This window comes from Hemibagrus wyckioides, linkage group LG09 (genome assembly GCF_019097595.1).
Source record: "Hemibagrus wyckioides isolate EC202008001 linkage group LG09, SWU_Hwy_1.0, whole genome shotgun sequence".
Lineage (NCBI taxonomy): Eukaryota > Metazoa > Chordata > Actinopteri > Siluriformes > Bagridae > Hemibagrus > Hemibagrus wyckioides.
Window position 1 is genome coordinate 19,137,708 of NC_080718.1, and position 24,423 is coordinate 19,162,130.

A 24,423-nucleotide genomic window follows, 5' to 3' on the forward strand; every position below is an offset into this window, starting at 1 on the left:
TGTCCCAAAACCGTTGGCAACATATTGTATCTGTCTAGAGCTTCTCATGTTCTCCCTTTGTCCACGAGTTTCCCAAAACATGTCTTGTAAATGGATTGGCTAACATAAATGAATAAACATGTGTAATGATGCAATGTGATGACACAATGGCCACCATATGGTTACTAACATACTGAAAGGAGGAGTGTATGTGCTTCTATTTGTTTACTTATTATTATGGCTTTCTTTGTTCAAAAACAATGTGGGGAAAATTTAACTTGAGTATATGCAAACTACATCCACCAAGGGAATATATAAAAGCTTCAACATATATTTGAAGTGGCCTTGCAGCAAAAGAGTACCAATGCAATAAAAATGTATCCGTGGTGATGCATCTTTAATAACTAAATAAATAAATCAACTGTTGTTTACAGAAAGCATTCAGGTTACTTTTATTGAATATTGTGTGGAAGACATATACATTACTATACACTACAGTGAAGTAAAAAATAAATATATACTTAAAAAAGAAACAGATCCCATAGGGATATATCAAAACATTTTTTCAGCATGTGTGTAAAATATTACATTTAGCAAATGCTAAGCTTTAAAAGAGAACTGACTTCATAAATACAAATATGTTTCTACATAACATTTAAACCCTAATGTACATAATGGTATCTCAAAATGTAAAATCAATATTTTGTATAAGAATCTGTCTTTTTCAGTCTTCCCAAATCAAATGAAACACTTGAAAAACCTCAGACAACCTGTTAGCTGATGTACCTGTCTGCAGCATGTAACGTTATCTAATCCTGAGTGCAAAGCTCTGAAAAGAGACAGAGACATCAGTCTCAAAGCCAGTCATCAACTGCACAGCCACTTTTTCAGGATGACCGTAGGCCGCATGTCCTGAAGTTGTTTCAGCAAAAGATCAGCACCATTGGAAAAACTTCCATCCATAACAATCTTAACATTATTGACAGACTCTAGCTTGAGAGGATTTCTGAAATGAACCATATTTTGGTCCTCACCTTTCTTCAGGAACATAGCATTATTATAGATACTATTAGCATTTAGATTCTTTTGTTTTCGCTTTAACGGCTTGTCAGTCCAATCACTTTCAGATGATTTCCGCTTGAAAGTATTTGTAGGTGGAGGCTCTTCAAATAACTTAAGTATTGATGCCTTAAATCCTAAAGGACTAAAAAGCTTTTGTGCAACTCCACTCTCTGTCTGCTCCTGGTGATGGGCAGCAGGATTTGATGTCGATTCGGAAACTTTTGGTACAAGGTCGTTATCTGTAGTGGTGTGTCTAAGACTTTGTTTCCGTTCTGGATGGATTTTTAGTGTCTGTTCTGACTTTCGCGGCCGCCCCCTTTTGCGCTTTACTGGTATTAGTTCGGATGTACAGTTCACAAAAGCCAGTTGTTCAGTTTTAGGAGGTGTTCCATTTTCAGGCTCTAGATCCTGAGAGATAAGCATGGAGTTAGAAGGATCAGCCTTCTGCTGAGGTTCAGTATTTTGCTGAGGATCAGTCTTTTGTGAGGGTTCAGCATTTTGCTGAGGATCAGTCTTTCGTGTGGGGTCAGCATTTTGCTGATGATCTGCCCTTTGTGAGGAATCAGTATTTTGGGTGAAATCAACTGCTTCCAAGAGATCCACCTGTTGCTGACGATCAGCTTTTTCAGCAGGATCAGTATTTTCATACAAATCAGCCTTTCCAAGTTCAGTGGTGTCTGATGAAATGTCATCTGATTTACCTCCTTCCTTGTTCCGTAATCTTGAGGTCTTCTTACAGAAAATGAAATGACTCCTCTGATTCTCGATGTAGCGTTCTGTGAGACCATGAGTGGTGTAATGCTTAACTACGTTCCGCTCTGTACTGGAGACCGAGTCACAGCCCTTAATCATACATGGGTATTGTAGAAGAAATTGCCCAGTGCACATGGCAGATGCCTCATCCATTGATTTCAAAGAGGGCTTTCCAAAGCTTGTCCAGTGGTTACGGGCTTTTTCCTCCTTTTTCTTTAAACTTTTCTTTTTCAGTTTAATCTTGTTACTTGAAATATTCTCCTTTCCGTCATTAGGCTTTGCGGCAAGTGTTTTTGCCGATTCGGTTTCTGCGTCACATTTTTTTTGTTTCTGTTTAATGGTTTCAAAAGTCGTTTGATGTTTTTTCATGAAATGTCGTAGAAGGTTAGACTTTGTGGTATAGACCCGGTCACAACCCTCATATTCACACCTGAACGTGAGGTCGACACTTTCAAAGTCTCCATCTGCAGAAACTCTTATTGCTTTGTGGTCATTCTTAATGTGATCAATGTATTTCAGATGACATGTGAAATATGCAGAACATTTTGACTGGTCACATTGAAATTTCCCTACTTCAATACCAGACAGCAAAGCACTAGCTTTTTCTATGGTGCATCTGTGGAGCAAAAGATAATGTTTGAGTAAGCTTGTAACTTTAGAGACGACCTTTGAACATTCTTTAACTTGACATTTGAATTCATGGACACGAGCAGACCCATCACCATGATCACCAGTGAGGTTTTCATTTGCTTCATCTAAAAACTCTGACTGATGCATTGCCTTGTAATGCAAGATGAGATTTTGCTGTATAGAAAAAGCTGCTACACATCCTTCATGCACACATCGGTATGGCCTGTACAAACTAACTTCATCATTTGCATCAACAGATTCAACTTTGGCCACAAGCTTCTTGTGTGGTTTCTCTTTTTTAATGGGTTCAAACCTCTCCTTAGGCTTTAACTTTTTTGACTTGTCCATGTCTTCTGCTACACTTTCTCCAACATGTGTGGATGAGGCATTTGCAGCTTGCTCCAAAACACAATGTTTGTCAAGAGGAACAGAGTTTCCAGCTGCTGGTTCTTGACTAACACCTGCTGTTGAACTCTGCACACTCGGGTTATCTGCAGTGTGACATGAAACTTGAGGTGGTTTTAAATCCTTTTCTGATATTAAAACAGGACAGGGATTTTGCTGTAACATATCAGGAGCTGGAATAATAACACTGCTTATTAGGTCAACTTGATTAAGACATTGCATTTTTCCTGCAATATCTCCTGGTTCACTCTTTATATGAGTACTTGCCATGCCAGTAGCTACAGTTGTAGCACACTGCACAGGAGCACTTTTTGTCGGAGACATGGCAAAGTCCTTTGTTGCATCTTTTGATGCAGGGTTAGATGCTTTTGTCTTTCTGCTTTGTCTGCCAATTTTTAATTTAGATATTTCCTCCCTTGACAAATGATGTACATTTTTATAGTGGATTTTAAGGCCTGTGGTTCTAGTAAATGTCTTTGAGCACAAGTGACAAATGTATGGTGATAATCTGTCTGGGTTTCTCTTCAGTTCATTTACTTTGTCCTCAGTGAATTCGTGTACACGGACAAGATGTTTAAATAAAGCTTCCTTTGTCATTGCACCATAGACACAGCCATGTTCAGTACATTTAAATGGTTTGAGATTATTCTTCAGATCATGAGTTTCCACCTGACTTTTCATTTTATTACAGCTCTTAGTTGTTGTTTCGGTGACCGTCATAAGATTTTGCAAGGCAGGTGTTCTAACTTTTAAGGTGTCTTGGGTGAGTCCATCTACTAAATCTAAGCGTTGTAATGCCCGTTCAATTTCTAAAATGTTGCCATCTTCAACGGGAGATGTAGAAGACATTTCAGCTTTCGAGTTACTTTCGGTAACGGTTTCTGGCAAATCGAGAATTTTCAAAGATGGCGCAGTAGATGAACTGCCACTCTGATTAGGAGGGGATATAAAAGGACTTTCAGATGTCTCTCCAGATGACAGATGGCCATTCTGAAGACTGTAATTTGGGCTATGGATTTCTGTAAAGCTGCTACTGTTAAGGACATCTGATTCCGACTGCTGTATAAGTGATTGAGGATCTTGGCCAAGCATGTCGTTTCTCTGAAGAGATATTGGGATGGTTGAAATATCTGGATCGTTCAGAAAATCAAGAAATGATGTAGGCAAATCAGCAGTTAGATCAACTTCATCTAATGGTTTGCACTGAGAGCGCTTAGATAAGTGTCCTCCAAGAGACTTGGTGCTGCTAAACTCCCTGTAGCACCTGCAGCAAATAACTTTTCCGTCTTTTATTATGGCAGGCCACTTAGTCCTCTTTGACGGTCTGATCTTCTTCGTTTTCATGATTTCGCCAGGACTCGTAACACTATTGTCGCCACAAGAAATGTCTTCACTTGTCACTGGTGACATTTCTTGTGAGAGTAAATCATTATTCTGTTCATTTTCCATTGCTGTAGAACTGGGATTTGAAACAGAAAAACATTCAGGTTCTTCTTTGCAAATAGGCAATGCAAAATGGTTTTGATTTTTAACATCTGACGAGAACAGTGGATTAGCATCACTAACTGTGTATTCTTTTTCTGGCTTTAACAGGGTCTGTACTGCAGGGGTACACGTCTCTGACTGATAAGATGGAAAATATGGATTGAAATTCTGTTCTGACACAGAATGCAGATCACTAACATCGGCTGGAACACCACTGTTTTGGTTTTGTCTGATCGGCATGTATCCGAGTTCTTCACTTGGTGGCATTTGTGTTATCTCACATGTCTGATCGCCATTAAGAGCGTGCAAAACCCTCAAAGAGCTTGAAACATATTTAGAAGCTTCATTCATTACACTTGAGTGCGAATGCATGTTTCCTGTTGATAATGTGTTACTGTCATCAGATAAGGAAGGAGCATAATCCATGTCTCTTTCTGAAAGTAGATCAGTGTGTGACAGGTATAATGGATAAGTCTGCTGTAAGCCATCAGGCATGATCATTGGCGGGAAGTGATTCTGGAGAGAGTAATCAGAATTGTAGCCATCAAAGGAAGTTGGAGTCCATGACTGCGCCATCTGTGACTGCATTATCGGAGTCTCGGTTAGTGGAGTTTCATTCTGAGCACCTTCAAATTGAGGGCAAAATTTGGCACCAAAGGTTTGTGAATCTATAGGACCAGAAAGACTTGGAATGGGATTTGCAGCTGTAGAGTCTGGCTTAATCTGCTGGACTTTTGGATACTGATGGGGTATTGCTTTAGCAGAAGACTTTATCCTTTTTTTGGAAGTCTGAAAATTTGAGTGTGCATGGTCAGATTTTCTTGCAGCAATTTCCGCAATCCTCTTGTACTTCCTCGACAGTTTCCACTCTTCAAAGGCTTCAATATGCACGTTTTTAACGTGTCTTGACAAACTTTTTGAAGTGCTATATTTTCGTGTGCAAGTCTCAAATGGACAGATGTGAGTAAGATTATCTACTCCATTTTCCACATTATTTTGTGACAACGGCTGTACATACGCATTAGCCGAAGTTCCATTTTGTAAATCAGGTGTCTTTTGAACAGTTGTGAGCTGTTTACAAGTAAAGCAAAATAGCTTCTTATCATTCAAAATTGACTGAGACGTAGCATCGGAGCTCTTAAGAGCATTTAAGAAAACAGAATCATCATACTTGATTGGAATGGGCATCACTTTCACATAACATGACCGAAGATTAATCTGGTTTGCAGACTCAACGCCAGACTGCATCACGCAAGCTGTGTTTGGTGTCTTAGTTGCCTCATTAGTCTGTGCAACAGAAGGGCCCCTAGCTGGTGACTGGTCATGTGTGACTGATGATTCACTTGTGTAAGATAAAGAGTGATCAGGCTCCTCTACACCACCATGAGTAGAGTTTAACATGTTGTCAACAGACTGTTTTGTGTTCTGTAGACTAGAATCTTGCAGAACATCAGCGACTTGGTTTGACGTCTGTTCTATGTTTAAAGATTCCTGGGTTTCTGTCTCACTTTCTAGCCTTACACCCTCAACTTCAGCGAACTCTGGCTTCGAGTGCTCTTTCTGATGTAAATTCAGTTGAGACAGAGAGTAAAATATCTTGCCACAATTGTCACTTTTGCAAGTGAACGTGATGTAGTGCTGTGCTTCATGATCATAGAGTAAGTAAGCTTCACTGAATACTCTCCCACAGTTTGGAAACATACACTGTGCCTGGAATTCTGAATGCACCTTTCTGTGCATGAGAAGTTCGGCATGTGAGCTAAAGCTGCATTTGCATCCCAGCTGAATGCAGAAGTACGGTTTCTCACCACAATGCATTTGTAAGTGATCATTTAAATGAGTCATATTAACGAACTGTCGACGGCAATACTGGCAAATTGCTTTCTGGCTTTGTACTTCAAGAAAATGTGTAGCCTCCTCTTCATTTTTGTGAGCCTTAACATGTGCAACCAAATTTCTGAAGTACTTGAATACTTTCTGACAGCTTGTAACAGGACAAGAGCAATCTTCAGTGTTTTCAACATCACGTACAGGGTTCCCTCGTTTTGGAGAGGATATTTTAGGTTTAACGTTTCCAGCAGTGCTAGAATTAGTGTTTGAAGGTCCTACAACGGTAGTGCACACAGTCTGGTCAACCTTTACAGGCGACTTGCTGTATTCTGGTTTACTATTAATCAACAGCGGTTCGGGAGAACTCAATTTTTTGTCTTTCGCATTCATAGCAGCAAGCCGCTCTTTGCACGACTGTTTCACGTGTGATGCTACATGAGGCTCAAGAACTGCTCTTGTCTCAAATGTCTTGGTACATATTGGACAACGGAAAATACCATCTTGGACATGCTTCAGTGCATGCTTCACTATCCTGTGCCCAAGGAACTCCTTATCGCACAATACACAATACTGCATATAAGCTTGCCAGTTGCGAAATCTTGCAGACACAAATCCCTTTTCCCTCAGCTTTTTCATTTCCCTTTTTTTCTTTCTCTCAGCTTCAAGGCCACTAGACTCACTTGTTGGACTAAGGGAGAATTCCAGATGTTTGAAATCATTCTCATCAGCATCTAGCAGCCCTTCATTTTCCTCACTGTCATTTAATTTGTCAATGGAAGACACAATAGATGCTTCCTCCCCCATCAGAGCAAGGCAATGGCGCTTCAGAGTTTTCCAGTCCCAGAATTCAGGGTCAAAAGGCCACTGTGTCTTCAAGGCCAGTAACAAATCACAGCGTAGTGAATTCGGAATCGGGAGACTTTCCTCCTCAAGTTTCTGGTCAGGTTCGTTGAAGAGCGTTTCAACCGCATAGTAGGAATCCACAGTGGGTTTAACAAGAAACTCAGTTAACTGGCATGCCCGCTTCACTTCCAAGTCTAAGGGCAACAAGCAGGAGATAGTTTTGCAGATGGTTGTGTTGCAGTCTTCATTGTCACTCAATCCTATTTTCAGAGCTTGAATGCACATTTCAATGCACACTGGAAGTCCTTCATTCTGAACCTTAAAAAGAGACATATGTATAACCTTACTTTGATTTGTTATTACAACCATGTGAATATTCCTGATTCAGTGTGCTTAAAATGAAACCTTACCTCTGCTTGGATAACTTTGATGAGTAGAAGAATATGGTAAACACTGCCAGAGAGTTGTGCTAATAGACGGCATTGATCCAAAAAGGCCTGTGCTGATTCAAGACGTATCAGGAGCTTACTCCAAAACAGGGTCAGTTCCCTGCAAATTTAATTAAAATTGTTGAACTCAACTTGGCTTTGTGAAATACAGGCAAAGGAATGGTCAAAAAACACACAAAAAAAGTATGCATGTTAATCACAATATATCACTAAATAGTATCCAATCAGGTAAGCAATAAAATGTACCTTTCAAGATCTTTGTGACATCGACATCTTCTTAAACTTGACCTCAAATATTATTTGTAAAACATAAAATCTAAATAAATTTGAATGATTCAACTACTGAATATCTTCACACTGCTAAGAATAGGGTGTAGGAATAGAAAGACCCATAAATATACTTCACACACAGAATGGTTGTGTAAAGCATGCCACCCACAGGCACAATACTTTTATTAAAACTTAAAAAGGGTCATACCAAGCACAATACACATCCCCTTGGAGAAGTTGGCGCTTGAAAAAAGCAGTGCAAAGGCTCAGGGCACCTTTTTCATTTTCTTCAGATTCTAAGTTACAAATCATATCCAAAGCATCTTTGCAGTCAATCTCCTTTATCTGAAACAGACATTTGGAAAACGTTTCTCGGCTTAAAAATCGCACTTTGGAAATGCAGAATTGTGGCGACAACAACAAAAACTAATTCATATTTCACTATATCTTCCTTCACATGATTATATAAAAATATTACTTCAATTTAAGGACAAAAATGGCCCAATGGTCTATGTCTATATCATATACACATGATCTATACAAAACTTAAAGTTCAGCCTTAGTCTGGAATAAGGAAAACAATTACTAACTTTGTTCCCCAGCTAAAAAAAATATATATATAAAAGTTCATAGCAGACAACAGTTCATAAACACTTGCCTCTTGCATGAGTTCTTGTTGTGACATTGTCTCACACAGACATACAAGGTAAATCTGCTTGAAATTCTTCTTTCCACCAAATTCAGGAAACTCTGCACATGTTTTTGCAAGAACCGCTGCTTTTTCCACACATTTCTGTTTGATAAGATGCTTTATACGCATATCAAGCAGTGTAGGTCCTTCCTTAGCTAGGAGCTCATGAACTGTGAACGAACAAATCGCAAAGTACAAAAACATCAGGTGAACATGTAAAATAACTCTTAAATGCTGACCGAACCATTCATTCTTCTTACTGACCCACAAAGTCATTACAACAAGAGCACACACCTTTACCTTTTTCAACATCAGGTATGTTGTTTGATAGAATGTGACACAGAGTGGTGTTGGTCCAAACCCCACTTTCATTAGCTACAGCCATCAGTGTACTAAGCTGCAAATTTCCATTGCCCTGAAGGATACCATGTGCCACCTGGGAGAATGATGATAAACGTGAGAACATTTGCATCTGTTAGTAAATTCTTGCCATATAACAAGATTTTGCAAGTGTAACTAAGGAAAATTGTTTATCACTTCCACAACAAATTCTACCAACTTTGGCTAAAGCACAGATTATGTTAGTTTATAACATTTTTACCCGCATTAATAAATTCCTTAAAATTCAGATTAATGCTTTAGTTCTGAATCTAACATCCGTTTCTTCAGAGTACTGACATGGATTGCCTCAGATAGACAACTGCTCCAAAATGTACATTTCAAGTGACATAAATAAATATTGTCTAACCTTGACAGAAGACTGAAATTCTTCCCATAGGGCATCTGGTACTTTCACCGAAAGTGAGAGCAGAAAATCCAGACAAGTCCTAAAATATATTAAAATTTCAAATTAACCGAATGAATGGACTAAAGTCATGTACAGTAATACACTTATCATATTTAGGTTACTTCTACTCACAAAGCTAACTTCTCAAGGACAACCGTGACATGTTCACATTCGGGAAAAAGAAGTGGGGTGGCCTCTGCAAAGCATAGTATAGCCACTGTATACATCTCCAGCAAAGGCAGTGGATCTTCCTCTGACTTCCATTGGCCCCCATGTTCCACAAGTATCTGTTAACAGAGTGGAATAAATGTACTGTATTGCTGCATCCTATAAATAAAATCTTCAGTTTGTCACAATCTGGTACAGTATCAGTCATTTTGCTGGAAAGATTTGCTGGTCATTTGTGTAATATTCCTTTTTTCATGGTTAATGAAAATGTTTTAAAGATAAACACTCCACTGAAATCGCCAAAATTCTGCTTCAGTTTGTTTCATAAAAGGGGAACAGACACCAATTTAATCACTTTGTTTGGAAGTATTTGCTCTGTTGTGTCTGCTGGGCATCATAACAAACAAAACAGATGAACTGAAATTAACTTAAAAAGGCAGATGTGCCATGTGCTTTGTAAATGATGTAACAGCTACATATAACCCTAATGGATTTAGATCTGAGAACATGTACAGGAAAAAGATTCTTTGCACACATTACCCAGTCATTTGATAGCATAGGAATGTGAACACAATAAAGCATGCTGAAATGAAAAATTCCTATATAATTCGGAAAAAAAAAAACCCTGTCACTTCCGTCTTTACATCCATGTATAAAAACATGTTCCTAGTAGATTCACTCAACAAATTACAAATGATATTCTAAATCTTCACCTTAGCTCAAAAGCCAGTGAGCTGGAGTACAAAAAGTAAAAGTGGCTCACTGACCAATCACTTACAGACTATGCTGTATGACATTAAAATGATGTGATTGATGAGAAAACCTGAAATAAAGGTAACCTGTTACTTTCTGGTGACATTACAAAAATTGTAGTTTTAGTTGTGCATGTCGTTTAAATGTTGCAAGAATTTCAAAAGTGCTGTAAAGCTCCTTTTTCAGGAAAAAAATTGTACGATTGCACTGCAATAGTGAAGCCTGAGCATTACCCCAACTGAACGGAGTTGCAATTTAATTGTCATTACAGTGTCATCCATCTGGTTTGAAGATGTGATGTAAGCAAAATGCAGAAAATGATGTTAAAGCATTCATAGTTTTTTTTCTTTATTTAATTTTGTATTTGTTCATAGAATTTTGTGGAAATTTTATTTCATATGTGAAACCTGTGGCACTTAAGATCACCAACCTCAACAACCATGAATCCAAACATATATGTTTTCATGTAGGGGGTTAAACAGATCAGTTAACTTTTTTTTAGCCAGATAAACTAGCAGATACCTAGACCTATTTACTAAAAGCCAAAGTTCAAAATGGTGGGCTATAATGCAGGAGAAAATATATATATATATGTCTGGTTTTCCTACTGTTAATTACAGTGTTACCTGATCACTCACAGATGAAAGTATTTGGAAACAAGTTTCATGTGAATTGAAAAAGAAAACCGAGAATTTTGGATTGGGCAAAAGCACAAATTTATAATTTTTATTTTTTTAAGTAAAAAAAGAAAAAAAGAAAAAAAAGAAAGAAAGGTTATCTTAAGGTAGTATGATTCCACAGATCCCACTATGTTTACTAGCTAGATAGTCAGCTATTAGTTAAAAGTTCATCCTGAAATAAAGCCAGGTATCTAATGTTAGTAAAAATCCTGAAATTCATAAAAATCCACAAAAGATAGCTACTTAATGTTGGAAGGAAAAAAAACAAAAGAAACATTCCACAGATATCATCATGGATATAGTACGTAATTGACAATGATCATCAGAGAGGTTTAGGTCAACACACATGGGACTACTAAGCCTGCACAGTTTATTCAATTATTTATTTATTTTCACATTTTTACAGGGCTGGGGTGGGGCTCTTGGGTTATACGGGGTTGTCAAATTATCATACCGTGGATTTTTCATAGTGCCCCTGCCTGTTTGTGTATATTTCATAAATTCCAGTAATATCTTTTAAGCTCACTCAAGGATATACGAGTTTGTATTTATTTGCTGGCTTCTAACACTAGTTCTGTGCCTCCATGTTGCCCAGCCCCAAATCTCTGACCAGCTCGACCCAATTCCAATAAAATTTGTCTTCACTGCAAGTCAGCATTGATCAGCTAGTTAGCTCCTGCCATCTTAATTTTAAACAAACTGCTCGTTGCATCCCTTAACAGAGGCAGCATTTCTATCTGTTTATGCCCAATTACGTCTAGGAAAAAGGCACATCAAATCGAGCAAAATGCAGGGGGAAAAACATGCAACTACAACGTTTGCCATTAATTTCATGCACGGGCTCAGTGGCAGGTCTTGAAACTGCAGAAGTAGCATTTATGAACTGATTTCATCATTCGATTGTAAATTCTAATCATTGTTGGGGCAAATAACATCGGATCGTTTCGAACTGCTGTCGCAATACAGATGTTTGTATGGATGACCGTATTTTAGGTCGAGACCCTCCCTTATTATCAATGCAATTAAGCGTTAAGGTGCCACAAAAAGCTAGCCAGCTAGCCACTTAGCCGAGCAGCTATCAAGGGGGGGCGGAGGGAGGGGGGAATTTGGCAGACTACAACATACCTGCTACTTTTGCAACAGAAATACAGCAATGTGCGAGTCTAGACAACTAATAAACCAACCACTTTGAATACGTGCGCTATTTGCTAGATTTTATTAAAGAAGCACGCTCTAGTGTATTCAACAGCCTAGGCATTTTCCCTTAGCCGGTCAACGGACCGATAGTCTGCAGGACAGCGCTAACGGAATTAGCCATCCAAGCTAACCCGTTCTCTGCGATGATGGAGACGTGCAACTCCACCACCAATCTGCCTCAAACCGAGCTGGCAAAATCACAGGAAAACCCAAACCTGGCAAAATCCGTGGCAGAAGCTAGCGGAGGCGTCTAACGCCGAGTCTGCGCTGTCTCGTAACACCGTGGTTAATTCCTGGAACCGTTTTCTCAGGGCCACGGTTTCTTCTCTTCTGTTGTATTCTTTCTCAGCCTCCTCCTCCGCCATCTTCACAACAATCACGGCTGCGCGCGCCCGTTAGGCCCTGCTCTCGCGGTCCGTGCCGCGCGCGCGCACTGCGTGCTCGACGCCTTTTTTTTTTTAACGTGAGCGCGTGTACTGCTTTTAGGTGTGACAGATCTAGTGAATGAATATGTTTGGAAATAGGTTTTTCTGTTGGCTGTAGTATGAAAAGTCAGTAAATCCATACAGCATGCAAAGTGTTAGCTGACAAGAGAAAGAAGTCTTTTATCATGTACAGCCTATGCTGGTATAGCGAAATTATTTTCTTCACATATTTCTTCACGTTCTTTATCAAGTTTTGTTAGGAAGTTGTGGTCAGTGTGCAAGGTCAGTCATTATAAAACACTCCTTGAACAAACAAAGAGCCTTTTTCAATGGCCCATCAGTGTTAGCCTGATTGAACCAGGGGGGTTAAACACAGAACATTGCACTAAGACTGTAATCTTAAAATCTACACAGTAGACCGATTTGGTCAATTTCGTGTCCTGAATGCCTTAAAATTCTACTTTGTTAGGTCCCTTCTTTCATATGTATGAAGTTAAAAGGCATTCATAAATTTTCTCTGCCACTTATCCTACCCAGGGTCATTGGGAGCCTATCCCTGGAGACTCAAAGCATAAGGCAGTGGACATCCTGTATGGGGTGCCAACCCATCGCATGGCACAAGCACAGACACACACTCACAGCCATTCACATACTATGGACAATTTAGTTACATCAATCAGCTTAAATCACATGTCTTTAGAACAGGGAGAATAAGCAAACTCCATGCACACACGGTAGAGACAGGAATAAAACCCTCGTCCTTGGAGGTCCAAGGCAAATGTGCAAACCACATGCTAAGCCACCTGAGTCGATATGAGTGGCAGATTTCTTTTTAGTATATTTTTTGCTACTTAGTTTGTTAGTTAAAATAAATAAGAAATAACCTGCTTGCTAGATGGTAATATATCTAGTGAGACAGACAAACAGATAGATAGATAGATAGATAGATAGATAGATAGATAGATAGATAGATAGATAGATAGATAGAGACATACATAAATACACACATTCTTACATAGTTGCAGAATATGCTTTTATTTTAAAGGCACATTTGACACTTAAACACAATTACAATTAAACAGATTTCTAAAATAATAAGATGAGCAATTACAGCTTAATAACAAACATTAAGCCTAGAGTATTTAGCATACACATGGGCAAAGGTGTTGTGTAACTTGCATTCAAGAGATTTCTTGAACATACTAGTGAAATATGCTTGTTTCAAAGTCATGTTTTTTTTTTTAAAATTTATGATAGTAGCAAGTGCTGCAGTGGCAGTCTGTGTGATTCACTAGCTTTACATCATTAACAATAACCTGTGGGACCAGAAAAAGAAGAATATCAGAGAAACCTGCAATATTTTATTACAAGTGTTGGTATCAAGTATAGTATTCTGATTTTAATTATCTTACCCGTTTAACTTCTTTAGCAACACAGCATGTGGCTTCAGATGTGATATTCTTTGGGACCAGCATAGTTTTCTTGGACCTCAAAGGAGTCGGGTAAGCTCTGGAAAAGCAGCATCCCATGCACTGATACACAGGAGCGCCAGGTTTTGAGAAAATATTGTTCTCCTTGAGTTTGCACTCCTCACAGCCAACTTTTTTTGGACAATGAGCAGAAACAGTAGGATCATAAAAAAATGGATTTTAGTTCATCATTAATATTGTATCTCCATTTGCTCTTCTATTATTTTTGTAATGGTGCTGCAAATTAAAGGAATAAACTTACAGTCATTGTTTGGATAAAGCTGTCCAATTTCAATTAGAACAGACAGTAGAAAGATTGTTGCTCCAGTATATTTGAGAATAAGAATCATCCTAGCAATGGACAGTCTGAAAAACAAAATATACACATTACAATCTACGTTCACAGACACAATTAGCTATTTATCATTATAAAATTCTAATGAATGTTAATAATTTGAAATACTACCTTTGTTCTTCTTCACAGTAAAACGTCACCAATGTATCTGTCACACCTCACCTAAACACACCTCATCCCTTTTTATAGTCTCTCCTAACCACACCTACTGATTAAAACTCCAAAAGAGTTAATTCTTGGCATGACTCACTGGCCTTTAAGTGACCTTATAGTCCATTAAATGAATGAAAGGAAAAACTGAGTATGCACTTTTGTAAACAATGTTTGGGTTTGATAATACAGGTGTGGATTGTAATAAACATTTTTAAATAATCTTGTAAAATGCAGCAGTGTATGCAAGCAGCTATTTTTCCTGATCTGCTCCACACTATCATACTGCGTGCTCCTGTTGTCTGTGACATTATATGTGGTCATTCTTTAACCACACATGCTAATAAAATAATGTTATACTATGAGCTCATTATACATTTTTACTAGACCTATTAGTGATAATGTATCTAGAAAACTACAAATGTTAGATTTTAACAGCCATTTTTTCTGCTGCTGAATAAGAACAGTTCAAGTGGTTTTCAGTACGAAATGTTGCAGAAGATACAGTAGCCATCATTTATTTTTCAAGTTTCTTTTCCCTTGGATATTCCACTTCTATGCAACTATTCAGTTCACAGTATTTCAAATCAAATATAAAAATTTGCTTGCGCTACTATCTTTTGATCTTTCCGTTTGCTAATCCATTTATCCTTGGTTGTGTTGGAAACCAGAATCTGACCTCAGATAAATGTAACCTAATACATTGTGTGGCAGATGGAACACTGTATCTAGGGTTAAACGATTTATGTAACTACAAAAATTATACATTTTATGTAACTACAATTTATGTAACTACAAAAATTATACTTTTGTTAGGTAACTACAAAAAAATATAATTGTGAATTCACTTTAGTTAAGTGGATTTCTATTAATACTCCATCCATAAACACATACACTCACTGGTCACTTTAGTAGGACAATCTGTACAGCTGCTTATTCATGGAAATATCTAATCACTCTTTTGGCAGCAAAGCAATGCACATAAATCGTACAGGTACAGGTCAGGAGCTTTATGTAATGTTCACATTAAACATGCAGAAATTGTAAGCTCGGTGACTAACAACAGCACTGTTGTTGGTGGCCGACAAGCTGGTTTGAATTTCAGAAATGGCGGATCTCTGAACAAACATTATGGGAGATTGGCAGACCACATCATATCCTACTCCTATCAGCCAAGAACAAGAATCTGAGATCACCTTATCCTTTTCCATTCTTCAGTTTCATTGCACATGTATGCACTGCAGTCTGATTTGCTAATTTCATGAATAGCAGGTATACATGTTTCCTATTAAAGTGGATGAAAAGTATATATTGAGAGCAGGCTGAAATATCAAGGAATATCAGTAAAACACAATGTGGAAGACAATACAAAAAGTACATTTTACTACATGCGATCTAGACAAACTTTGTAGGTAAACATCACACCTGGAATGGATCTTGGTTTGGAAGCCAGATAAAGATGAAAGACTATCTTTCTAAGGACTTTCTGCTGAAAAAGATGAGCCTGTAAGAAGTCAGAATGCACAGAACAGTCTGTTCATGCACAAAAGTTATTACCAATTTTGTCCACATGATGGCTGTATTGAGCAAAAATAATGCTTCAGGTCTGCATCTGATCTGTACCAATACACCAGAATGCTGTTTTTTTTCCTTTTAATTACAGAAATTAAACATTATACACTATATTGCCAATAGTTTTGGGACACCCCTCCAAATCATTGAATTCAGGTGGTGTTTTTCAGGGGTTGGGCTTGGCCATTAGTTCCAGTGAAAGGATCTCTTAATGCTTCAGCATACCAAGACATTTTGGACAATTTCATGCTACCAACTTTGTGGGAACAGTTTGGGGATGACCCCTTCCTGTTACAACATGACTGCAGACCAGTGCACAAAGCAAGGTCCATAAAGACATGGATGAGCGAGTTTGGTGTGGAGGAACTTGACTGGCCTGCACCTCAACCCGACAGAACACCTTTGGGGCGAATTAGAGCGGAGACTGCAGGTCAGGTCAAAACTGGAACGTCTGTCTTCACATTCACATGAATTTAATATGTAGTTAGCCCACCCTGTGCAGCTAAAACAGATTCAAGTTTTCTGGGAAGGCTTTCCACAAGGTTTAGGAGTGTGTTTATGGGAAATTTTGACCATTCCTTTAGAAGCACATTTGTGAGGTCAGGCACTGATATTGGACAAGAAGGCTTGGCTAGCATTAAGAGTTCCTTTCACTAGAACTAAGAGGATAAGACCAACCCCCGAATTCAATGATTTGGAGGGGTGTCCCAAAACTTTTGGCAATATAGTATTCATGTTTCATAATTACGACTATGTACTAGACAATTAGGATTTATTTCTCTACTGATTTTTGCCCGCCAAAGGTTTTCCCCTTTCAAAACACCATCCAATCAATTATTACATTATTATTATCATTATTACATGTTAAATAATCATTAAATAATGAAACAGTTGACCAGGCTTGTTTAGAGTAAAGAAAACAGCATGTAGCAGGAATGTATGGGCAGACCGGAGCTGATAGCTCATAACCTTTGTGTGAGAACAAGGAGAAAATTAAACTGTGCAGTGCCTAGGAACATCATGAGCCAATCTGTAAAAAGCTTGATCCTCAAATCCTGAGACACAATGCTGCTCTCTGCTGGTTAGGGTTTTGTTTTCCTACAGAATGCTTATTTAGCGTATATGGGCACCAGTGGCCTTACAAACGCGCCATGAGCGATCCCCTGAATGGGTGCGTGAGAAACCCCGTGCTTTAGAAAAAATCTCGCGGCGTGATGCTAGCCGCCATTTTGCATCGTCCTAGCTAAGTGCAAGAGCGGCGCCGGACCAACGGCAGGGGTTTTGGTCACTTTTTTCATTTTCTCCCGTTTTCCCTCCGGAGTCATCCACACCCAACAATTATTAATCTACAGGTACGACAAACGTCTTAAGCTTGGCAGAGAAATGTATGGCATAAAATGTGATCTGATGTTCTTTTGTTTTCAAACAAAAGTAGCTAGAAACTGGTCGGGACGTCTCAGACCGGCTTTTTGAAAATGGACTCCCATGTGTGGCGGCACGTTGGCACGTTGACTTACATCTGGCTAATATAGCTAGCTTAACTCTAACAGGCCTCGGTTCGACGTTTAACCATTTTGTATAATTCTTCTAGTTACACGTGACTCGTTTTGTTGACCTTGGGAGAAATATTTATGCTTTGAAAGTGATCGTTAACATAAACAAAAAGGATAGACGTTATTTCCCGGCCAAGTTATCCAGCTAGCTAGCTATTCACTTAGCCTCATAGCAAGCTGGCTAACAACAAGCAGGCAAAGTTATCAAAGAGTTTCTCTTAATCGCTGTGAACAATGCACGTTATTGTGGTTGCTGATTATAAACCAGGTCTGTGTCAGTTGAGATACGAGTCGTTTGACAGCGTGCTTCACGCTAGCTGTCAAATAACGCATGGTAGCTATAGGGAGTTGTAGGTGTCCACGTTGCTCTTGTGTCCTGGCCTAAATGGGGTAGCTAGCTAGCGCGGTAGCTTACTGGTTAGCTAAATCTGCTCCCGTCATTAGCGCGCCACATTGCAGTTTGACCGCCTCATTTGAAGCTGCATAAACTCATCGGGTACAATGAAACAAAGCGATCTTCATTCAGACCACGAGTAGTCCCCAGGTAACTTTTCCTGTATGTCAGATAAGCGATATTAAGTTAAATCCACTGATCTATTGTTATTAAGGCAAATGTTAACCGAAACGACACGGCTGCAAATGCTCACTATTACTGGGCGTTGAGATGTCAAGTCTTCAGCGGATTTGTATATAAACTGGCGAGCTCATGTTTGACCTAAGTAGTGGATTTGCCAAATTGTGATCTGCTTGGTCACATGCTTGCTAGGTAGCCTTAGATGAGCGCAAATTAGCTTCCGAAAGAACACGTGGAAAAGCACACCTAGGCTGGGAGTTCAAGTTTAGATCGAGTTAGATATGTTTGTGTACATACATTTGCATGCGGTTTCTGTTAATTGAGAAGTGACCACTTCGCAAATTAATATTTCGCAAAACTCAAAAGTGGGTGTGGAAAGTGTCCATTAAAAGTGGTTTTAGGGTTGATGTGCCTGTTGATGTGTTTAAGCAGTAAAATTGGGGCCCAGTTATATTGTCCCTCTATTAGTGCTGTGCACTTTGTGTAGAGGACATAAGAGAACATAAACACAGGGTCAGGCAACAGGTTCCTTGACCTCTGCCCAGTTTGAATTAATTTGGCTCATTGCATCTGCGCAGATAACGGAGACATGGCCACAGAGCATATAAATGGAAACGGTACTGAAGAACCAATGGAGACTTCGGCTGCAGTTACCCATTCAGAACACTTCCAGACATTATTAGACGCTGGGTTACCTAGAAAAGTTGCTGTCAAACTAGATGAAATTTACATAGCAGGTAAGGCCCCTTGAACTTTCAGCATATTCGCACCCATTTTCAGGTTTCAATCCAGCTGCATGTGCTTTTTAGATAATAATGTGGGAATTGGAAAACCAAAGCAACTTTTTGTGGTTTCCTTCCAAAATGGGTACTGCAGTCATAAGGTGCTTAATAATAAAAATAAATAAATACATTTTTTTGCCTAAAATAAAATTGGCCAGTGATTTTTTTTTATTATTATTATTTTTTTTTATTTTTCTCTGTGCCTCCCTTAGCAGTTTGAAGGAAACAGAGTATCCTGGGTGGCAGTTTCAGAAAATTTCATGTGTAGACCCTTAAAGCTGAGTATTAAGCAGTCCTGAGGAGGTCTCCTCATACAGTGTCAGGGCAAGTGTGTTGCCAGATGGACATATGCAGGAACAATGGAGCAGCTGGCAGTGGTTAAGACAGGTGACGGGTCCTCATAAATCACTGTGAGCAAGCTTGATATGCAGAGGGTTTCTGGATGGCGGTTTCAAATTACACCATGACATCTGTTGTGATAGTCCTGTATATTTGTGCTGTGACACCAGCAATATTTGAATAGCACAGTGCGGAGTGAACTAAAAAAAAAGACCCAACAGTTAATCTTTATTGCATTATTCTTTTGTTTGCGTCTCTTGCTCAGGTCTGGTTTCTCACAGTGATCTTGATGATCGGGCAATTGAAGCTCTAAAGGAATTTAACGAAGAAGGTGCTCTGCAAGTCCTCCTCCAATTTAAAGACAGTGACCTCTCACATGTTCAGGTAGGTTGGTATTGAAAAGCCCAGACATTAATGTTATTAAAAGTAATACTGTCTGCCTGTTTCACACTTATGTGGTTTTCAAAATGAGCGAAAGAAATCTGTTTCAAGTTAAATATTTCATTGTTTATTTTATCAGAACATATAGTGAGGGATGCAAAGCCTAGGTAAAGGGTTGCTGAATTATGGAGTGATTTGTTGATTAGAGTCAGAGATAAAAAGCACAAAGCTTTATATTTGTCTGCTGTGCAGAATGACTGCAATCAGCCCTGGAAAAACCGTAGTAGCAGGGGTGCTTGTTATAGTTTATGAAGCTAGGTCAGTCAGCCACTATGGAGCTAGGCCAGTTTGTGTTCTGGTTAACACTTTACTTACACACATGGTCAAAGTGTTGGGTTTTGTTTTAACAGAAAAGTAGCCGGAAATTATTCAGAATGTGCATACGCCACTATAGATTTTCTTCCTCTTTTTACTTTGTCCATAGAACAAAAGTGCCTTTCTCTGTGGAGTTATGAAGACATACAGGCAAAGGGAGAAGCAGGGGACCAAAGTGTCAGATTCTAATAAAGGACCAGATGAGGCAAAAATCAAAGTAAGTTTTGTTTTACTTGATAATTTTTTAAATCCCTTTTTGTATGGCAGACATGCATGTTCATCTTTCTAATTTTCCAGGCTTTGCTTGAGAGGACCGGTTACACGCTTGATGTAACAACAGGTCAGAGGAAATATGGCGGCCCTCCTCCTGAGTCAACCCACTCAGGTGCACAACCCACAGTCGGGACAGAGGTAAGTTCAGTTACATCCAGACAAGTCTTGTAAGGTTCTGGAGAGAAATTCATTGTCAAATAATTTTAAGATGTAACTGCTACAGATTCATTCAAATTGAGGAAATTTTTTTACTGAATTACTAATAATAAAAAAAAGTAAATAAGTTTTATACTTGCATAAATAGTGTTCATTCTTTTCCTTAGATATTTGTAGGAAAAATTCCACGAGATCTCTTTGAAGATGAGCTGGTCCCCCTGTTTGAAAAAGCTGGGCCCATATGGGACCTGCGTCTGATGATGGATCCCCTTAGTGGCCTGAACAGAGGCTATGCCTTTGTCACTTTTTGCACTAAAGAGGCTGCTCAGGAGGCTGTTAAACAGGTAAGGGAATCAGCGTCCCTGATACCAGTATTAGCCAATATTATCGTCCAACGAAACTTGATCCAAAGTTAAGCGTACAAAGCAGTATAGATTATAAAGTACATTTCCAAAACCCAGTTGACTCACTTTCTGAAGGCTGAGTTTGTATTCCTTGCTGTGAAACACATCAAGGATGCTATCGGTTACCCATCAGATATTTTTACCCATCCAAAAAACTGACAGTCTATATCTTTTTCAGTGTAACAACAGCGAGATCCGCCCTGGCAAACACATTGGTGTTTGTATCTCTGTGGCCAATAATAGACTGTTTGTTGGATCCATCCCCAAGAGCAAAACCAAGGAGCAGATAGTGGAGGAATTCTCTAAAGTCACAGGTCGGTAAAAAAATGCAAAGCTGTTAACCTTCTAGCTTAAGGTTCTGTCTGTTGCCCAAGGGTTAGTTGTCCATATTGAGCATTCAGTATATGTAGAATGTGAATGAAACCTGGATCCATATTTAATCCCCTTTTTTTCCTTTCAGAGGGGCTGAACGATGTAATTTTATATCATCAGCCAGATGACAAGAAGAAAAATAGAGGCTTCTGCTTTTTGGAGTATGAGGATCACAAAACGGCAGCACAAGCACGGCGCAGGTTGATGAGTGGCAAGGTGAAGGTGTGGGGAAATGTGGTAACTGTGGAATGGGCTGATCCCATTGAAGACCCTGACCCAGAGGTTATGGCAAAGGTAAATGAGCAGAATATGTGCTAAAGGCAACTTTTCTTACTCTTTTTGTGGAATTTCTTATGGTGGGGGAAAAATACATTTTTGTCCTGTCCCTTTTAGGTTAAGGTGTTGTTTGTAAGAAACCTCGCAAGCACTGTATCAGAAGAGCTCTTAGAAAAGACATTCAGCCAGTTTGGCAAGCTCGAGAGAGTGAAGAAGCTTAAGGATTATGCCTTTATTCACTTTGAGGACAGAGATGGTGCTGTTAAGGTATTTCTTAGTTTTCTTTAATTATCACACTTGTAGTGTTTGTGGAAAATAGCTGATTTGTTTAAATGCATATTTTTAACAGGCTTTAACTGAAATGAATGAGAAAGATTTGGAAGGAGAACAAATTGAAATAGTCTTTGCAAAACCACCCGATCAGAAGAGGAAAGAGAGGAAGGCACAGAGGCAAGCAGCTAAAACTCAAATGTAAGTTTATTAAGCTGTATTGCAATGTAAGTAATATTGTATAGTGCTTAGTTGGTAATCTATATTGTGTGTGTGTTGCTTAAATTCCATTACTTGTGTTTTCAACAAGGCATTTCTGGGCCTCCTCCAGGTATGATGATTATTATTATTATGGCCCACCACATATGCCGCCTCCCACAAGAGGAAGAGGACGAGGAAACAGGGGAGGCTTCTCTTATCCCCACGACTACTACGGCTATGATGACTATTATGAATACTATGGCTATGACTATCACAATTATCGAGGTGGCTATGAAGATCCGTACTACGGCTATGAAGACTTTCAAGTTCAAGGTAGAGGACGAGGGGGTCGAGGAGCCCGTGGATCCACTCTGTCCCGGGGCCGAGGTGCTACTGCAACTCGAGGAAGAGGTGGTTTCTCCCAGCGTGGAGGCCCAGGATCCAGCAGAGGGGCACGTGGCTCCAGAGGGGGAGCTCAACAAAGAGGCCGTGTGGTACGTGAGCATGAGTGAGAGAGTCAGGACAAGCAAGGCCTTTCAATAACCTATTGCCATTCATTAATACTGATCTTTTATTGTATATTATTTTTTTTCTTTCAAATTGCTAACACATAAAAGGCACCTTGTGGAAGAAATGGACCAAAGGTTTGCATGCTTCTCTATTTCTGTAAAACTGCTATGAGTATGCAGAGCTAAGCAACAATATTGTTTTAGGTGTTTTTGCAAAGGCAATTTTCTTTTCTTTTCTTTTTTTTTGTTGCAGTGTTTTAGTACTTTATTTCTAAATATTTTTGCACAAGTTGGTTTGAAAACTTTCACCAGCATATAAAAGATACTTGATTGCAAAACTGCCTCACACATGCATTGCTTTTATAGATTTGTCTCACATGCCTTTTTTTTTTCTTTCTTTTTTTGTTGGTCACTTTTGCTTGACATTTCTAGTTAAATCCGTTTTATTTTTCTTAGCAGGGAAAGGGGGTCGAGGCTGGTCCTGACCAGTGACAGTGAAGACTGACTTGCTACTTGGGGTTACACCATAAGCTGCCAGTGAAGATGATGGTAAGGTTGAAGCAATGCCCCAATGATGTTACAGCCTTACAGAAGCAGATCTCCCATACTGCCACCCTTGAAAACCAGTGGAAATTCTGTTCGCTTGTACCTTTGGACTTGTAGTAGTCATATAAATCATGCATTTAAATTGTCATATCCTACTCCCCCTGAAACATGCTCCAAATATTACAAAGTATGCCAGTTTGAAAAAAATTATGGTTCAGACTTCCTAAAGAATACTAAACATTGATATTTTTTTGTTTGTTTTTGCACTTTTAAAGTCTCTGAGTTTGAAGTGGCTCAGTGGAGCTTGATGATAATGTATATTTTTGTGCTAATTGCAATTTTATTGTCGGAATATCCATGTTTATCTAAATTAATTATTTGGATGAAAAGGACATGACATCTGCAGGTTTTTGGTGTAACCACCTTGCATGGATAAGTCAGGCATTCCAGGAAAGTGGTTCTTTTCAGAACTTGTCTTTAAAGGGTTGGTTAACTACCTCAGTACAGAGGATTGAACTACCCTGCCTGTACTGTAAATAGGGAAACTTATATTGATGAAAGCAGGGCTTGTTTTCTATGAAATATGCATTAGAGCAGCTGCTCAAAAGATGTACTTAATGTAATATAATCATTTTGCTGCTGCTCTGACACTGCAAACAGTCAAACTGGGCATGCAAAATAATCTCATATGATGAGCCTGAACAAGCCCTGCTTTTATCGTATTTTGAACTGAATTAGCTTCCTTGCTTCTTCAGACTATGTAGTTACTGGTTGTATGATTGTATGATAGTTTTGGAATAAAATGTTACTTTTGTAAAGTCTTGAACATCATAAAGGTGTCAACTGCTTTTGGTAAGCCCTGCAGTGTCCCTTTTTCTAACAGTTGAAATATGTTTTTAGAAAACGACAGTCCTCTTTAGATCATGTATCATCTTGCCTTTTGTTTTATTGAATCATTCACCATTTTGAATGAATGATCGCATTTCCACCCAGGACCAGACGGAAGAAAATCTAGGCTCTCTTGTTCAATTTGCGTATCTGACCTGTGTTCGATGGGAAGGGATGGGATCATTCAGTGGAAAAAGGGATGCTGCAGCTTTGGTTTATATTCCATTATATAGCAAACAGTTGACTGAACCATTCAACCGGTTTTGTACACAGTTAACTCCCTCTTGATGAAACTGTATCAACCTTTTGACATGTTAGCAGTTTTAAACTATTGTTGGTGGCCAACAACGTTTTTGCATTCCCGCAAATAAATTGTTTTATACTGTAAAATGAGGTGAGTGTAACTTATTTTTGTAATAAAGTTTTGGATTTCTATCTGTGGCCTAAAATTGTTTACTGCAATAGCCTTAGATGTTAATATCTTTCTTTTTTTTTTTTTAGAAATGTGATAGTTTTGTATTTAATTCTGGATAGTCACGATGTTTCAGTTGCAGTGTAATTCAGAAACAAT

General features: G+C 38.8%; 3 protein-coding genes across 13 annotated transcripts; 1 reads left to right on the forward strand and 2 right to left on the reverse strand.

The window, feature by feature from the left end:
- Positions 1-398: 398 nt before the first annotated feature.
- Positions 399-12,385, reverse strand: znf292a (zinc finger protein 292a). Of its 3 annotated transcripts, none has more exons than XM_058398642.1 (8): positions 12,198-12,385; positions 9,317-9,471; positions 9,146-9,224; positions 8,698-8,833; positions 8,365-8,567; positions 7,915-8,051; positions 7,398-7,536; positions 399-7,305 (listed from the first exon to the last, which is right to left on the reverse strand). In XM_058398642.1, exons 1-8 carry the CDS (start codon positions 12,345-12,347, stop codon positions 847-849), a joined length of 7,458 nt encoding a protein of 2,485 aa, XP_058254625.1. In that variant the 5' UTR covers positions 12,348-12,385; the 3' UTR covers positions 399-846. The 3 variants fall into 3 exon arrangements, with proteins under 3 accessions (XP_058254625.1, XP_058254624.1, XP_058254626.1); XM_058398641.1 differs by having other exon boundaries at positions 8,692-8,833; XM_058398643.1 differs by lacking the exons at positions 7,915-8,051; positions 8,365-8,567; positions 8,698-8,833; ... (1 more) ...; positions 9,317-9,471; positions 12,198-12,385 and adding an exon at positions 7,683-7,888 and having other exon boundaries at positions 400-7,305.
- A 1,038-nt stretch (positions 12,386-13,423) lies between these two features.
- cga (glycoprotein hormones, alpha polypeptide) lies at positions 13,424-14,474 on the reverse strand. The gene is made up of 4 exons (XM_058399507.1): positions 14,343-14,474; positions 14,139-14,242; positions 13,820-14,007; positions 13,424-13,723 (listed from the first exon to the last, which is right to left on the reverse strand). The coding sequence occupies exons 2-4, from the start codon at positions 14,224-14,226 to the stop codon at positions 13,649-13,651; spliced, it is 351 nt and encodes a 116-aa protein (XP_058255490.1). The 5' UTR covers positions 14,227-14,242; positions 14,343-14,474; the 3' UTR covers positions 13,424-13,648.
- Positions 14,475-17,144: 2,670 nt separating this feature from the next.
- Positions 17,145-24,287, forward strand: syncripl (synaptotagmin binding, cytoplasmic RNA interacting protein, like). 9 transcript variants are annotated; one of them, XM_058398784.1, is made up of 13 exons: positions 17,145-17,305; positions 18,659-18,817; positions 19,467-19,585; positions 20,067-20,174; positions 20,255-20,368; positions 20,554-20,730; positions 20,969-21,104; positions 21,251-21,456; positions 21,556-21,705; positions 21,788-21,909; positions 22,019-22,403; positions 22,527-22,553; positions 22,875-24,287. In XM_058398784.1, exons 2-13 carry the CDS (start codon positions 18,670-18,672, stop codon positions 22,908-22,910), a joined length of 1,728 nt encoding a protein of 575 aa, XP_058254767.1. In that variant the 5' UTR covers positions 17,145-17,305; positions 18,659-18,669; the 3' UTR covers positions 22,911-24,287. The 9 variants fall into 9 exon arrangements, with proteins under 9 accessions (XP_058254767.1, XP_058254768.1, XP_058254769.1 ...); XM_058398785.1 differs by having other exon boundaries at positions 22,878-24,287; XM_058398786.1 differs by having other exon boundaries at positions 22,040-22,403.
- The last annotated feature ends 136 nt before the right edge of the window (positions 24,288-24,423 follow it).